At 38.1% G+C, this 17,570-nt stretch overlaps 1 protein-coding gene across 1 annotated transcript in view; it reads left to right on the top strand.

Annotated features, from left to right (window-relative positions):
• Positions 1 to 17,173, top strand: part of ARP5 (actin-related protein 5) — a 34,299-nt gene extending 17,126 nt beyond the window's left edge. The window contains exons 9-12 of the mRNA XM_077387901.1: positions 4,665 to 5,096; positions 9,259 to 9,386; positions 10,007 to 10,349; positions 16,446 to 17,173. Of these exons, the coding sequence (XP_077244016.1) occupies positions 4,665 to 5,096; positions 9,259 to 9,386; positions 10,007 to 10,349; positions 16,446 to 16,952 (1,410 nt within the window). The 3' untranslated portion in view covers positions 16,953 to 17,173. The remainder of the gene's footprint in view (positions 1 to 4,664; positions 5,097 to 9,258; positions 9,387 to 10,006; positions 10,350 to 16,445) is intronic.
• The last annotated feature ends 397 nt before the right edge of the window (positions 17,174 to 17,570 follow it).

Genomic DNA, 17,570 nt, shown 5'->3' with positions numbered 1-17,570 from the left:
CAAGACTGTACATAATGGCCTGTTTGGTTGCAAAAAAGGTGGAAGACGGCTAGGTATTTTATGGGATATGGAATGCCAAATGTTGTTTGGTTGTAAAATTTGAGCTCAAATTCCATTTGACTTCAAGACATTGAGGAGACATCATCATTACACTTTTTCCTAGGTGGCGCTGATGTGGCGGGAGTTGTCCCCTCTACTAAAATTCCAATGGCAAACCTCATTTTTCTAGTTTTTTTGTGAGAAGAAGAGTGGAATTTGTTGGTCTTATATAATCATTGTCTTTTTCCTTTCTTTCTCTCTCTTCCACCACCCATTTTGATAATGACACCCAAATATTTCCACACCTCTTCTAGCAACCAAATGCGTACCGCTTTTTTCCTTTTTGACTACCACTCTTCTCCCCTAGACAAGCCTACACAACTTCCATGCTTGTCACCTCCCCCTTTGACTACTTCTTCCAATAAAATCCCAGCAACCAAACAAGGCATAAGAGAATCCCGAGAAAAGCCCAAAAGATAACTCGAGAAGAAAGCTCTTCTCTCTCTCTCTCTCTCTCTCTCTGTTCCACGCACGCGCCCTAGCCGCACCCGACCAGAGAAAACCCTCTCTCGTGTGTATATGCTTTTGGAGAAATCTAAAAAAACATGTTCCTTATTTTGGTTTCCTACCAAAAGGAAAGTTGCACGGAAAACAAGGCAACTTTCCCACCACACACACACAATATATATATATATATATATATATATATATGTATGTATGTATGTATGTATGAGAAATTATATGACGAACGAGTGGACATGCTCATATTCTCTTGTTCATCATCCCACCCTTAATATTTGATCCGACAGCAACACAATTTTTAAGATGCTGTTGTTGGATAAAGAGGTAAGAGTAACTATGAAAAAGATGAAATTAGGTAAGGCTATGGGGCATGACGGTATTCCTATTGAGACTTGGAGATGCTTGGCTGAGGTGGGTTTGGTTTGGTTAACTAGATTATTTAACAATATTTTGAAGACTAAGAAGATGCCTAATGAGTGGAGGAAGAGTAAATTAGTACCTACTTATAAGAATAAAAGGGATATCCAGAGTTGCACAAATTACTGAGGAATTAAGCTAATGAGTTACATCATGAAGCTTTGGGAGATGGTAATTGAGCATAGACTAAGAAAAGAGACTAAGGTGTCAGAGAATCAATTTGGCTTCATGCCCGGACGATCGACTATGGAAACTATCTTCTTGATTAGGCGGTTAATGGAGAGATTTAGAGAAAATAAAAAGAACCTTCATATGGTTTTCATTGATTTGGAGAAAGCGTATGATAGGGTTCCCAGGAGTGTTATGTGGTGGGTCCTTGAAAGGAAAAAAGTGCCTACTAAATATGTTGACATGATTAAGGACATGTATGATGGAGCAGTAACTAGTGTCAGAACTACGGATAGCACTAGAACGGATGGCACATCTAGTGAGTTTCCAATTACAATAGGACTGCACCAAGGATCAGTTCTAAGCCCTTATCGTTTTACTCTAGGCAAGGTTTTAAATTTCGGTGTTGGTTTCGGGCCGAAATTTCGGCCGAAATCATGTAAAATATGATTATGATTTCGTTTTTTTTTCAATTTCGACCGAAATGTTTAAAATTTTAGTGTAAATTTCGGCGATTTTAGTGGAAATTTTGGCTATTTCGGTGAATATTTCATAAATTTCGGTGGGAATTATAACATTTCGGTGGAAATTTTGTAAAAAAGGCTAAAAATGAAATTTCAACCGAAATTTCGGTGACATTTCGGCGAAATTTCACCCCGAAATCTTGTAAAGAAACGACTTAATGTAAATTTCGTTTTGGTCGCGGCCGAAACGTTTCGGTTGAAATTTAAAACCATGACTCTAGGAATGGATGAACTTACGGAGGGTATCTGGGACGAGGTGCCGTGGTGTATGTTATTTGCAGATGACATATATTAATTGATGAAACCAAAGCAAGAGTTAATGCTAAGTTAGAGCAATGGAGAACAACTTTGGAATCCAAAGGTTTTAGACTGAGTCGGACTAAGACAGAGTATATGGAGTGCAACTTTAGTAATGTAAGGAGGCGGGGCGAGGATGTAGTAAATATGACTGGACAAGAGGTACCTAAGAGGGATTTCGCTATCTTGGTTCAATCGTACATAAGAATGGAGAGATTGAAGAGGATGTTATCCACATAATAAGAGCAGGCTGGTTGAAGTGGAAGCATGCTTCAAGGGTTCTGTGAGATCGTAAAATACCTACCAAGTTGAAGGGAAAGTTTTATAAGACAGCTGTGAGGCCATCCATGCTGCACGGCTCAGAATGTTGGGTCACCAAGAAGCAACATGTGCATAAGATGAGTGTAGCACAGATACGAATGCTTAGATGGATGTGCGGCCACACAAGGTTAGATCAAATTAAAAATTAAAACATCTGTAAAAAGGTGGGGGAGGCACTAGTTGAGGAGAAGATGAGAGAGCACCGCTTAAGATGGTTTGGGCATATCCAACGTAGGCATTTAAGTGCTCCAGCGAGAAGAAGTGACTCGTGCCAAGTTGATGGAGTAAAGAGAGGTAGGGGAAGACCAAAACAACTTGGGTAGAAACAGGGAGGAAAAACTTGAGGGCTAGGAACATAACAGAGAACATGACCCTGGATAGGAGAGAATGGAAGAAAATGATCCATGTAGACGAACCCAACTAGTGTCAGGATTAGACTTAGTCAATTTGAGCCGGGTATATCCTTTCACCTTTTTCATGAAAATTTTCTAAAGGATTCATTAGCCGACCCCAACTAGTTTGGGACAAAGGCTTAGTTGAGTTGAGTTGCTGTTGGATAAAACATCAAGGGCAGTACTTCTGCTCATTCATCATATAAAATCTCTCTCTCTCTCTCTCTCTCTCTATATATATATATATATATATATATATATAAATGTATATATATGTGTGTGTGTGTGTGTGTGTGTGTGTGTGGAGAGGGCAAGCATCCTTCAAAGTAATATGAAGGAGCTGCTATGCTGTGTACGTGGTTGATCTGGTTTGGTATGCAAGCAATTGTGTCACTAGGTCAATCGACCGCTTCTAATTTTCTTTTACCATTATTTAAAAAACATAAAATAAAACCATATCCTCTTTGTGCCTCCCTCCCCCTCTATTCTGCTCCCACCCACAACTCTATTATTGCTTTCGCCGACATCCGCGTCGAGGCATAGAGAGAAAGTTCCTTGACGTTTTTGCCAATGGATGCGAACTTGATGGAGGGAATTCTAGATATCATGGTTGAAGAGTTTGTGAGGGGGGAGATGCTACCGAAATTGCGAGCATGGTTCGAAATATCAGCCGACACAGATACATGAAAAAGGATAGATTGATCTTGTTGGATTTTATTGGGGGTTTCATTTTTACCCCTTTTTAATGGCTGGTTTTTAGCTGTTTGAGTGGCATTTAGTGTCTTTTAACCTCCCAGAAGAATGAGAGGGCTAAAAGTCTAAAACACATCAACTCCCCTCACATTCATCCTCAAGAATTCCATTTCTTCCTAAAACCGTCTTAAAACCCTACCTGAGCTTGAAGACAGCTGTTTTTTTCTCTATTTTCTGGTGCGAAAATTCCCCCCCCCCCCACAGGTCATAATCTTTTCTGAAACGGCCTGAACACTGGAATGTTCTAACATAGGAGAAAAGCCGGAACCTCCACCAGAAGAGAATTGAAAACAAAATGGCTTCTAAACCTTTTCCTTATTTATTTTGGCTAGTTTGGTGAGGCAGGTTGATATTGTCCCGCATTTTGCAGGAATTGTTCGGGGGATTTAAACAACAAAGTATTTTATTTTCATTTAACAGGGCCCACCATTGGAAAAATCAGTAACCATCTATTTCACTATTGTAACTGATCGAGACTTGGACTGCATAACTGTTTTTGTGACAAGGTCCATGTGAGACCAGTAGTTGTTTGGCATCAAAATCCTAAGCTGCTTTGGCATTGAGAGTTAAACATTATATATCATGACTTGTTTATGTATTGAAAATCATTAACTTGTTTCCTAGTCAACTAGTTTTGTTCAATGATCTAGTGGAAGTACTGGTTGTACCAAACATCTGAGAGCACTTGGTGAGTTTTGGTGGTTGGCCGTCGGCGTAGAACATATATGTTTTGATTTACTTCTTTATTTAATGAAGAAGGATTTGCTAGCCAATTTCACGGAAAGCTATTTCGCGGCTGTCTTTTGCATGTGAGAACAGCCACACAGGTTGACTTTTTGGTACATTTTGTCCTATTCATTTAATTCATCTGAGGTGGCTGTTCTCTCACATGCAAAAGCCAGCCACAAACTGGCTTTCCGTGAAATTGGCTAGCAAATCCCTGATGAAAATACATTAACTTGTTATCTACTCGTTAGCTAACTGATCAAGGACCCAGTGAAATTGCTGGTTTTACTGAGGCATTTGAAACGGTTGGTGATTTAAATTCTAAAATGGCCTTGTAAGCATGATGCTGTGGGAAGTAATATTGCTATAATGCATTTTGATATGTTTCTAGAACTCTGTTTTTCTGCAGTTATCTGCATGCATGTGCATGCACCATATATTGTATGTTTCCTTGTTATTCTTTTCATATGAATAGTTCTTTGATAACATATCCTTTTCATTACAGAAAGGAGCAAAGGAATCTGAAGAAAAAACCAGGTGTTGGCAGCTCCCATGGATCCCTCCTCCACCCGAAGAGGCACCGTCTGAAGAAGAGATCTCTAGGAGGGCAGCGATAAAGGAAAAACAAGGTCAACGGCTGCGAGAAATGGCTGCCGCGAAGAGGTCTTCAAGAATTACAGAGCTGGAAAATGAATTGCACGGTCTGGAATTTCTCCTTCAGCAGCTGGACAATGTAGAGGATGATGATATTCCATCTTTCCTATCTGATACTGGCTATGTTTCGAGGCAGGAAATTGAGTCTACCGTGCAAAGAGTAACACAATCCTTACGAAAAGCCAAGGGTGAGACATTCGAAATTGATGAGAGAATTGAGCCTCTGTCAGCTGAGAAATATCCTCTACTCAGTATCCCCGACAACATGTTAACACCTGAGCAGGTGAGTTCTTTTATGCCTATAGCATGCTTAGCAGGAAAAAAATTTCCATATTCATTTTCCTAGCCTTTCTTGGAGGACCCGTTTCTTATTTATAGGAAATCTATATAAGCTTTAAGTTCCGATTTCTTGTACATGATACTATGTGTTAAGTGGTTTATTATCTAAAATCCAAAGTGTGCTAGTTGAAATTTACAAACTGTCTTGTAACTCACATTTTTGTTAAGAATTAATGTCATGATTCTCGAATCTTGATTACGTCTTTAGGCACCTTATCTCGTTTTCTTCGTAAATCTTAGATTTACTTATGTTGGATCGGGGGTTTGATGGCTTGATCGTGTTTGAGACTTTGAGAAGTGTGTAAAGTGGACTTTACGATGACCCATGCGTTCAATAAGTACGAGATAATAAAAGTAGACTAGAAAATAATAAATGTCTAATTCTTATATGTATATATTTATGATTTTGAGTATCGTGTATCTAACTATGATCCCTCACAAAATAAGTGCTCAAAAAAATAAATTTATTCCTTTTTAGATACTACCTGCAACCGTTATCCCCATTTCCCCGTCCCTGCTTCTTATTTCTAGTAAATATGTTGTCATTATTGATCTAATATTTTTAAAATTTTCAAAAATTGGTATTTCAGTGATTTTTGTTTACCTAAGTTTCAAGGTTCAATATTTAAATTATAGACATTTATGTGACACGGATATTTGTCCTAATGACAGAGCTAGTAGCTATGAATGGTTTGTAGTTGTCTGATTTTAGGAGGTTAGTCAGGATCAGTCTTTGACCTACACACTTATCACTGCTAGACATCCACAAGAAATGTCTGACTGGGACCCATGAAAACCTAACACTGTAATGCATCCATACATGCATATAAAGAAGTTGAAAATTATATTGTTATATGAAATTGAGTTTTTAAAAGCATGTGATAATAAATACAATGTAACTAGATAACTAGAAAGAGTCTGGCTTCAGTAGAGTGCAATTGCTGTGTTCATTTGGATCAGTGCCGATACTCGGATTTGCCATCATCACCCATCATCTGGAACTAGCACACTACAGAGTGCATGTGTTATCTGCCTTTACTCCAGATACAGATTCATTCTCTCTCTCTCTCTCTCTCTCTCTCTCTCTCTATATATATATATATATATATATATATATATATATATATATATATATATATATATAAAATAGGGAAAAGTGTTGCTACTCGGTCTTGTAGCTAAGCTTATCTACTCGGTCGGGTTAAATACAGTGGGGGCCCACATTGTTTGGGTGATGCAAACCATTCATTTGAAAGCCCCTTACCTAGATAGAGTGTCCACAAAAAATTAGATCCATAAGATCATCCTAACCCATCCAACAATGGAGGGAAAAATGGGAAAAAATGGACATACACAGTTTGTGTGTGTGTGTGTGTGTGTATATATATATATGAGTTAAATGTTCCTGCGTAGCTGCTCAGATAGCTTATCTGAGCAGCTACTTCAAAAACTCATGTGGCCCCACATTTTTGGGGTGATCCAAATCATTCATTTGGAAGGCCCTTCCATGGATAGGGTGTGTACAAAAAATGAGCCCTTTAGGATCATCCTAACCCTGCCATTTGTGGAGGGAAAAAATGGTCAGAAAGAGTGTCTGTCCATTTTCTCCTCCACCTTTGATTGGGTTAGGATGATCCTATAGGGCTGATTTTTGGTACACACGCTATCCATGGAAGGGCCTTTCAAATGAATGCTTTGGATCACCCCAAAAATGTGGTCCACATGAGTTTTTGAAGCAGATGCTTAGATAAGCTATTTGAGCAGCTGCGCAGGAACACTATTCTCATATATTTATATCTATATAGCAGAAGAGAAAATAAGAGATTTATTTGAACTTCTTTCAAAATTCTATGAGAATTACACATCACTTTTTTTGACTTTTTTTAACAAAGGCACCCATTCAACCCACATATTTTCAATCCTACCCCCTCCTTTATGCTTTTTAACAAAGGCACCCATTAAAACCACATAATTTCAATCCTACCCATTTTCGGAATTATGTGAAAAAACAAATAATTATTTGCTAGCCAACTTCTCCAAAGGCTATGTCTCGCCCATCCTTTGCAATTGTATGTGTTCAGAGATTTGTCTTATTAGACGTGGTGAAAAACTGTACGGAAATACTATTTCTTGAAAGGTGGCTAGCAATAATAAGTACCGAAAGTAGCTAGCAATAATAATCATTACGTAGTAAAGTTTTGGAGGGAAATTACGGACAATGGGTACCTGTATATGACAATTACAAAAAAAACTACAAAGAAGAGGTATTGAAATATGACAATTACGAAAAAACCAGTTTTCTGTAGTAATTTTTTGAGGATATTACGAATTCAGCACACCTTTAAAAATATTTATGAATTCCGGGCACCTTAAGAGGAACAACATATTATGGAAACCTCTGTAGATTGGAGGGCTAGGATCAGCCTATGGAAATGATTTTATGGGCACAATGTATTGATGTTGTGTTCTATCACATGGACGGTTTGGATCAACCTATGATGTGGTCTGTATAGTTCTTTGTCGGCCTGTATATATATATATATATATATATATATATATATATATATATATATATATATATATATATATATATATATATATATATATATATATAAGGTTTTAAAGTTTGGTTTCGGTCCTTACCGAAATTTCGGACGAAATCATATCATCATTGAAAAAACAATATATTAATTATTTTGAAATTTCGGCCCAATTTCGGTAATTTCGGGCTAACATTTTAATATTTTATACGGTGTGTAGCATTGCTCCCACTTTCTGATTAAAAAAAGGGAGATGATAAATACGCAAAAAACTCAAAAGTTATCTTCTCCAAAATTTGTGCGTGATGAGAGATCATTTTGGCCCAAAATTCTCGCCCAAAATTATCTTCTTTCCTGAAACAAAGAATTTCAATTTCTTTCCTATTTCATCGTCTCCACCAAAAATCCTAACCCAGCTCATCATTTTCTTTACAAAGGGGAATCGATTTCTCAATTTACAACTTCATCATCTTCTCCACCCAAAACCCTAATCCACTTTCCTTCATGTTTGGCCAGGATATTGAGGATTCCTTCTCTTAACAGGTAATCCAAAGCCTCTCACATGCTTGCACAACTTCTCTTGTTAACGAAAACCGGAGTTTTTGGCAAAAAAATAAATTTCTCAATAAGGCACAGCTCTTCGGCGAAAATATAGCATTATTTTTTAACGGAAAAGAAAAAAAAATCGAAAATATCGCAATACATTATTTCTTTTTCGCTAAATGGCGAAATTACCGAAATTTCGGCGAAATTATGTAACGTTTTGGATAGTCATGATTTTGGTTTCGGTCCCCACTGAAAGCCGAAATTTTGGTTCGAAATTTCGGAATTTCGCCGAAATTTAAAACCAGGCATATATCTTTATACTGCATAGCAAAAGAGAAAAGGAGAGAATTATTTGAATTTCTCCCAAAATTCTATGAGAATTACACAACTTTTTTTGACTTTTTTTAACGAAGGCACCCATTCAACCCACATATTTTCAATCCTACCCCCTCTTTTATGCTTTTTAACAAAGGCACCCATTAAAGCCACATAATTTCAATCCTACCCCCCTCATTTATGCTTTTTTAATTACGGAAACCTCTATAGATTGGAGGGCTAGGATCAGCCTATGGAAATGATTTTACGGGCACAACCTATTGATGTTGTGTTCCATCACATGGACGGTTTGGATCAACCTATGATGTGGACCGTACAGTTGCTAGTGTATATATATATATATAGGGAGATGATACTTTCAACCCCCACGCCCGGGCAGTACGCATTTGCCCCCCTTTTAATGTGATTTGACGTCAAAAAGCGTTAAAGTTGCCCACTGTTCACATTACAAGGGGGGGTGAATGCGTACTGCAGAGGGAGTGAAAATATCATCTCCCTATATATATATATATATATATATATATATATATATAATGATTCAAAAAGTGTGAGTAGGCCTCATTTATTTATAACTTATCACCTTCATCAATGTCATCTTTATCATCTCGTGGTTTTCTTTGGGCAGGTAAAATGTTTTTCACTATCATTATTTTTATTTTGAACTTTTGGCTTTCATCTGGGCAGGTAAAAGAAAAGAGGAAGCAGTCCTTTCTCAAGACCACATCAGAGGGCCGGCAGCGAGCAAAGCAGAAACGCTTTGAAGAAGAACTGCTAAGGGAAAGGCAAAATCAACAAGATGAGGAAAGGCGCTTGTATGTTGTCATGCTTCTCAATATTTCATCTGTTCTGGATTTAGGCTTCTTGATATTGCTTTGTGACTCTGAAAATATGGCCTTGAGTTTTTTGGGGGAAAACATCTTGTCTTTTTTGTTAGGTAAAAAAAATCTGTTCTAGCTTCTGGATTTAAATATATTTTGTAGTTATAGAGTGACTGTGAGACACGTGTTCTGCAAAAATGATGTGTATATCATGTCTCTTGAAATTTTTTAGATGGCAACGGAAACATCCGAGCTTTATCCACTTGTATTTTTCAGAAAACATGTTAATAATGTCTGGTAGTTCAAATTATTTTGCAGATCGTACGACGCTTTGATGGGTCTTGTCCGGTTATGTCACTCTTCTCAACAATCCCCCTATTTTTCAAACAAATAGTAACATTTATTTTCAATTTAATGTGTGTTCCTTCTGGTTGGCAATTAATATTTGGTTTCATGTTATTGTATTTATGCAAATGTGGATGGAATGAATTCCATATAATGGAGAAATTTCATGTGTATCTCAGTTCGTCTGATGACTCAATAGTATTTTGATCAATACAGAAATTCTGGTTTCATATATTTTCTTTTTGATCCAATCCTTTTTGTCAATACAGAGAGAATCCAGAGCTTTATTTAGAACAGCTACGTGCAAAACATAGGGAACTTTCTGAAAAGGTTGAGCAGAGGAAGCGGTTGAAGACCAATGGTTCCGTCTCTAATGGGAATCAAAATTTTTCTGGAAGCGTCGGACGTGGAGAACGATTGAATGCGGCTCAAAAGGAAAGGATGCGCCTCTTGACAACAGCTGCATTTGATCGAGGGAAGGGCGAGGACACATTCGGAACCAGAGATGAAGATTGGCAACTCTATAAATTGATGAGCAAAGATAATGATGATGACGATGATGGCCCAGATGTGGATGAGGCCGAACTAGCTCGCGTTACTTCTCGTCTCCAGGTTAGTTCATCGTCCCTTTTTTTTACGTAAGTGTTCCTAGCTAGGGATATCCGGCGTGTGAATTTTGATGTCTTTTAAAATGCAAAATTTCATGATGACCGTTTTACCTGAAAATTGCCCTGAAATTTGGCTCAAGTTTCTCTTTTACACAACGGAAAAATATGCTTCCCATGCTGAGAAATACCAAGTCTCTCAAGCTCATTGTGCGTATTTGCATGAAAAAAGCAACACTTTTAAAGGGCTTACTTAATGGTGATGTGGTACCCTAGGATTTGCCATGTCATCACTATGTAGACACATCTCGGTGGAGATCTGGCCAAGTCTTTGTTCATGTTAAGAAGAATTTGAAAAGAGCTTAGTCACTTGAAGTTTCGTTTAATACCTTGGCTTGAACTGTTATGAGTCTTATGACTTGGGACCAGTGTTTAGTAAGCTGTGTTTTGCATTGGAATTATACTTACCTTGTGCATCGCAGTAGTTGTTGGTAACAGTGAGAGGATTTAGGATGTGTGAGAGGTATGTAGAGTGTTATAGGAAGTAGTTTTGTATATTTTCTCTTGATTAAGGAATATTGAAGGTTGAGCTTGGCTCCCATCGTTTCTCTCATCTCCTCTCTTGTTTGTCTTTTTATTTTTGCATCCCTCCTGCTTCTTCTCTTCCCTCATCATTTGGTATAAACGCTTGAGCTAAGCTCTTGTGTTGGCTTCTTTATCTATGGCAGCAAAAAGAGGTAGGAGAAGATATGACAATTCCATGATGGGCGATGAAAGAGATGATAAATTGCCTGCAGTTTTGAGACATGTTGAGCAACTAAACATGAGGCTTAAATGTCAAGAAGGTTGTAGTGAGCATGGAAAATTGCGTGAGGATGCAATTGATCAATTCAATTTCTTCCTCTTTGACAATTGTCCTCCATGAGAGGAATCATTGGTGGAATGATTCTATCGTGCTTCGGACACCGTCAAAATGGAAATCCCAGAATTTCGTGCCCATCTTCATCTGTAAGAATTTCTTGATTGGCTTAGCGGCATTGAAAGAGTTTTGATTAAAACAAGACTTCGGAAGGAAGGCCAATGTGTTAAGCTACTGGCGGCTAGACTTGGCAGTTCTGCACCAACACGGTGGGATAAGGTTCAAGAGATGTGCCTTCAGATAGGAAAGCCCAATATTTCAATATGGGAAAAATGAAGTCAAGGTTGAAGGAAAGATTCCTCCAAGTTGATTTTGCTCAAGTTACTTTTCTCAATTTAAGAACCTTCATCAAGAGGCAAAGTGTGACCAATTAGACGGAGGAGTTCTACAAGATCATGGTACAAAATGACATAAAAGAGACAGGTGCAACTAGTTTCAAGGTATGTGGGTGGATTGCACCTGGAAATTCATGATGAAGTTGAAATGCTATGTTTCTAGGGTCAATGATGCCTATCAACTAGCCTCGAAGGTTGAGGCAAAGCTTGATCGTCGCGGTACAATAAACTTGAGGGTTGAGGCTAAGCTTGATTTCCATGGCATAAGAAAGTACATGAATGCTCGTAGTCCCCACTCATCTTTAGAGGACAAGTATTCTCATGATGGATGCATGAGCTCAAAATCCGAAAGCAGTCAAAGCACAGACAAGATCCCGTCAAAATTAGTTCCAGCAAACTGTGTTGATTCAACACGAATTGTGTAAGATTCCACATCGAAAAGGGGGATGGTTGTCGTGAGCACTGGTACGTCCTAGGAAGGGTAAATAGAATGTTCAGTAATAAAGCAGTTGTTGATGTTGACTATATACGTAGCCTTTACATAATTAAATATGTATGTGGTATTTAAGAGTGGTATTCTGTATAAAAGCTAAGTTGTACTTATGTAATTGATTTTGTAAAGGGATTTCGTGAATTATTTATATACCCTTGTTTTGTCTCTTATTCTTGAATTGCTTGCTATGTTAGTCTTGTAACCAAGGTTTTAAATTTCGACCGAAACCGAAATCATGAATACACGAAACGTTACAAAATTTCGTCCGAAATTTCAAAATTTCGGTCTAAATTTCCCAAAATTTCGTCCGAAACTCAAGGAATTTCAACCCAAATGTCTCTATTCTGTGGATTTTCCCTTGAAATCAGGCGGATTACTTTCTTTCCCGCTTACTTTTCACGAAAAAAGTGTGGCTTATCCTTGCTAAACAAACTGCTGTATGAGGTATATAGATAGGAGAGAGAGAGAGAGAGAGAGAGAGAGAGAGAGAGAGAGAGAGAGAGAGTTGCAGAGATAAAACCAGAGATGAGAGAGTTCTAATTTGACGAAACAGGGGAGAGAGAGGAGAGAGGAGAGAGAGAGAGAGAGATGTGGGGGGTTGTTGATGAGAGAGAGAGAGAGAGAGAGAGAGAGAGAGAGAGAGAGAGAGAGAGACGTGGGGGTTGTTGATAGATAATAAATTTGGCAACAGCTTAAAGGGACACGTGGCCCATGGTACCCAGCTTGATTCCACTTTTCACACGTTACCTCATTTTTTAATAGTTTCCCGAAATTTCGACCGAAATTTTGTAGGAGATAAAATATTATTTTATTCTATTTTATAAATTTCGTCTGAAATTTCGAAATTTCGGTTTCGGTGAGGACCGAAATGCATTCCGAAACCGAAATTTGAAACCTTGCTTGTAACTTTGTTTATCTATGAAAAATTGTTAACTTAAGGGAATTTGGGGAGTTGAATTTCGGAGACGAAATTCCTTTTAACATGGGGGGTAGAATGTAATGCCCGACCCCACCAAAGGTCGGTAGATTTGGTAAAAAACTTAATTTAATCTTGGCCGTAGATTCCCCGATCGAAGATCAACGGTTTAGATCTTCGATTAGGATCCTTTTGGACCATTGGATCAACCATCGGATCCTTTGGACTGTCGATCGTACAAGAATGGATGACAAATCATGCCACTCGAGTACCGATCTCCCTTGATCTTCCAAAGATCAAGAGGTTTGAGGGATCAAAGGTCCTCATTTAATCCTTAAAATCCATAGATCATTAAAAATCATAAAACATTTTCCAAGAATCAAATTTTTTATAAAAATGCTTTCCATCCCCATGAGTTGGACGAATTTTCCCCATGTGGGAAAATTTGCCAAATCATGAGATTTGATTTGATTTGCAAATCTCCCATATTGTATTGCCCTTTTTCTTTAGGAAGGTATTAGCTTGCAATCTCCTCTTTTGCTAGGAGATTTAATTTTCAAATTTTATCCCTTGGGAGGGAAAACAAAAAAGAGGAAAGAATCATTTTTAACCTTTTTTCTTACCAATCTAGCAATGTGATTTGAAAGATATTATAAATATCTTAAGACCTTCCCTAAGGGGAAATAAAAAATTCTTCCATCCCTTTGGGAAAATCGTGAGAGAGAGAGAGAGGAGTGAGAGGGAAGGAGAAAGGGAGGCTTGGTCTTCTTCAACCTTCAACCGAAAGCAAGTAATTACCCTAAACCACACCTTCCATGATTTCGTATACTCTTTCATTGATTTGTCAAGTTCTATGTATTTGGAATAAATCAAATGATTTTTGTTGTCAGTTCTATGTATTGGATTAATCAAATGATCTTCGTTTATATTCCTCCATTGATTTGTCAAGTTCTATGTATATGGAATAATTCAAATGATTTTTGCTGTCAGTTCTATGTCTCGGATTAAACAAATGATTTGACAAGATCTAAATTCACACGAACAACAATACACACACCTTAAGTGAAGATGGAAGAGAGAATAAGAGATTCATTTGCCTAAAAAATCTCCAAGATCCAGCTAAGCCCAACTCCAACCCATGTTTTAGAGTAGACAACCATTAATATTTCACTCTCTCTCTCCAAAGCAAAATAGAATTGAAAAACCTTAAATTCTTTGAAGAAAGAAAACACCTCTGATTATCCATCAAGAGGTCCCCTATCTAAATATAACTTTTGATTATCATCCCAAAAAGTAGGTCCTGGAGAGAGAATTTGACTCTGGTATTTTTGGTTTTAGACTCTTTTGTAAAAGATTCTCCCGGAAGAGAGAAACCTTTGAGTATGATTTTATTTAGACTCTTTTGTAAGAGAGTTCTCTTGAGTCATTTCACCTTTTCTCTAGGATCCCGGTAGAGAAAGGCCTTCTTTTCATCTTTCTCCCGGATCCCAGAAGTGAAAGGTCTTCTTTTCATCTTTCTCCCGGATCCCGGAAGAGAAAGGTCTTCTGGCATATTTCTCCTGTACATCAGAAGAGAAAGTTCTTTTCATCTTTCTCCTGTTCACCGGTAGAGAAAGGTCTTCTATCTTTTCATCTTTCTCCCGTACACCGGTAGAGAAAGGTCTTATGGCCTCTTTCTCCCGTACACCAGAAGAGAAAGGTCTTCTGGCATATTTTTCCCGTACACCGGTAGACAAAGGTCTTCTTTTCATCTTTCTCTCGTACACCGTCTTTCTCCCGTAAACCGGTATAGAAAGGTCTTCTGGCATCTTTCGCCTATAAACTGATAGAGAAAGGTCTTTTTTTCATCTTTCTCCCGTACACCGGTAGAGAAGGGTCTTCTATCTTTTCATCTTTCTCCCGTAAACTGGTAGAGAAAGGGCTTCTGGCATCTTTCTTCCGTACACCGGTAGAAAAGGTCTTTTCATCTTTCTCCCGTACACCGGTAGAAAAACGTCTTCTATCTTTTCATCTTTCCCCCGTAAACCAGTAGAGAAAGGTCTTCTGGCATCTTTTGAGTCTCCTGGAAGAGACTCAAAATGACTTCTCTTCTTTCTTAGATATAGTATGCAAAAAAAAAAAAACAATGGAAAAAAGAACTGAAATGGAAAAAGAACTGTTAGTTTTTGGGAAGTCTTTACCTTTCCTTTCTTTCTCCGCATCCTTCTTTTTTCTTCCTTTGCGCAACTTCTTTCCTCTAAAAGATGTGATCGGATCCCCATCCCTTTCCAAAGGATTCTCCCTCTTATTTATACAGGTTCCTTGGAGTGGTTGGCAACTGCCACCTCACCTCTTATCTTTAATTTCACGATCTCCACTTTGAAGCCATTATGGGTGCCACCTCATCCCTTATCCGGGATTCCACGATCACAACTTCCCCTTTTGTGGGGAGTTACGTAACATCCCTTTTTGAAACGTGGATGACCTGCTTCTTCCTTTGCGAGGGTTACTTCATTCCCTAAAGTTTAGGGTTTTTCTCTTCCCTTAGTCGTAGGCTCCTTTCTTTTGTTTCCATTTTATTGAAGCACTTTAACTTGATATTTATCCTTTTTGACTTTAGGGAATAATGTGATGCGTAACCACCCCCTTTTTTCCCTCCTTATTTAAGTAAGAGATTTTAGTATTATCTTATTTTTTATAAAATTTCGAGTCCAACAGGTATTGACCCTCTCCCTCTATGTCCAACTATAATAACCTTATAATAAGAGGAAACGTTACGTATATGCCATGTCATTCCCATGTGGGCATCTAGGTGGCAAACATGGAGAATTGATGAGTCTTTGGTCAAGTAAAGGACTCTGTCAGATCTCCGTGATTGCCAACTAGATGTCCACAATGGTGATGACATGGCAAATACTAGGGCACTACATTAATGGGGCTTAACTTTTCTGTGATTGTGTACATGTATTTCTTAAGAACTGTCTGTACTTAAATGCAGACTTATAGCAATATGTGGTAAGCATGCATCCTTAAATTTTGATGAACCAGATGGCCTTTTAAGAGGTCTTTTGCTATTCATTTTAAAGTCCTGATACACCGTTGGACACCGTTGGACAGAGGAGCTATTATCTCTTCATGCTCTGCTACTGATTTGAGTATGACATGATGTGTGAGTGAGAATTTATCATTTGTGTTCGTTGAATGCCCTGCAATGTTGAACAATACAATGCAGAGGCACACAGATCGCACCAAAACATCAACACATGCTAAAATTTGCATGTGTTCCTTGCCCATAAATTGTTTTGGATGTCAATGCCCTATTTGGGTGTCCTCAAATTTTGGTTCATTGGCGTTAAGGTTAGGTATTTTATTTTAAATCCGCGAATTTGTTTCTCTATTTAGTCTTCCCATTGTACTATTACTGATAATATGCATAACTTTGAGGTTGCTTCTCATGACAGGACCTTGACCCAGCATTTATTGCAAAATCAGATCTGTTTTCCTTTCAAGCTACGCCTGAGATTGTTCGATTACGCCCTCTCACCGCAGAAGATTTCCAGGTCATGCTTGGGGTCGAAAGGTTCCGGTGCCCTGAAATTCTATTTCAGCCAAATATGATTGGAATTGACCAGGCAGGCCTCAATGAAATGGCCGGAATCTCAATCCGGAGGTTACCCTTAAACGATGATTCTGTCAAGGAGAGAATTACCAATTCGATCCTTATGACCGGGGGTAGTTGTCTCTTTCCTGGTATGGATGCACGATTGGAAGCCGAGATTCGTAAAATACGTCCCTATCTTTCGCCCATAAGGGTAGTCAGAGCATCTAATCCAGTTTTGGATGCATGGCGTGGTGCCGCGACATATGCTGCATCTATGCATTTCGCTGAGCAAACCTTCAGTAGGCAGGATTATTATGAGAAAGGCGAAGATTGGCTCCGCAGGCATCAATTGAGGTATACTCTTTAGTACTTAAATTAGATAAACAAAAAGGTTATTAACTTGGACATAGAAATGATCACATTTCCTTGTGTTCATTTTTTGTTTCCATTTTTGTAAAATATTTAGTTAGGGATGTAATATACTGTTTCTATGCCTATTATTATTAGTATTTTATCTTAAAACTATGTAGCTAACAATCATCAAGTGAAAGAACAAAACTGTATACAATGAGTCGAGTGTTTCTCAGAGCTCTAAGACTACTTTGACTCGCATAAATCATTGCACTGTGATTTCTTTCCCTCTTCATTGCCCCATGAGTAGTTTGAGAATAAAGAATTATGGAGGTTTTTTCCCCTTCATACCCACAAAGCGTGTCACCCAGAAACCAGCCTTTCACTCTTTTATGAAGGGCTCAGAATAATCTTACTACAGAAAAAAAAACATGTTTTTAATGTCAGTCCTTCGCTAGAAAGTGAAAGGCTGATTTTGGGGCAACTCACTCAGACGTAATGGAGGTGAAAAAATCTTGGAATTATGAAGTAAGAGATGAATTTTGGCATCTAGGAGGTGTGCTATTTTGGAAATGAATGGTATGAAATGTGCAGGGTTTTGACTTTAGTAGTCAGCTCTCTGTTAAAACTCGAA

This window comes from Tasmannia lanceolata, unplaced genomic scaffold, assembly GCF_043159265.1.
Source record: "Tasmannia lanceolata isolate RefF3 unplaced genomic scaffold, GAP_Taslan_0.1 ptg000002l, whole genome shotgun sequence".
NCBI classification, from domain to species: Eukaryota; Viridiplantae; Streptophyta; class Magnoliopsida; order Canellales; family Winteraceae; genus Tasmannia; species Tasmannia lanceolata.
This window is presented reverse-complemented; position numbering and strand designations above follow the sequence as displayed.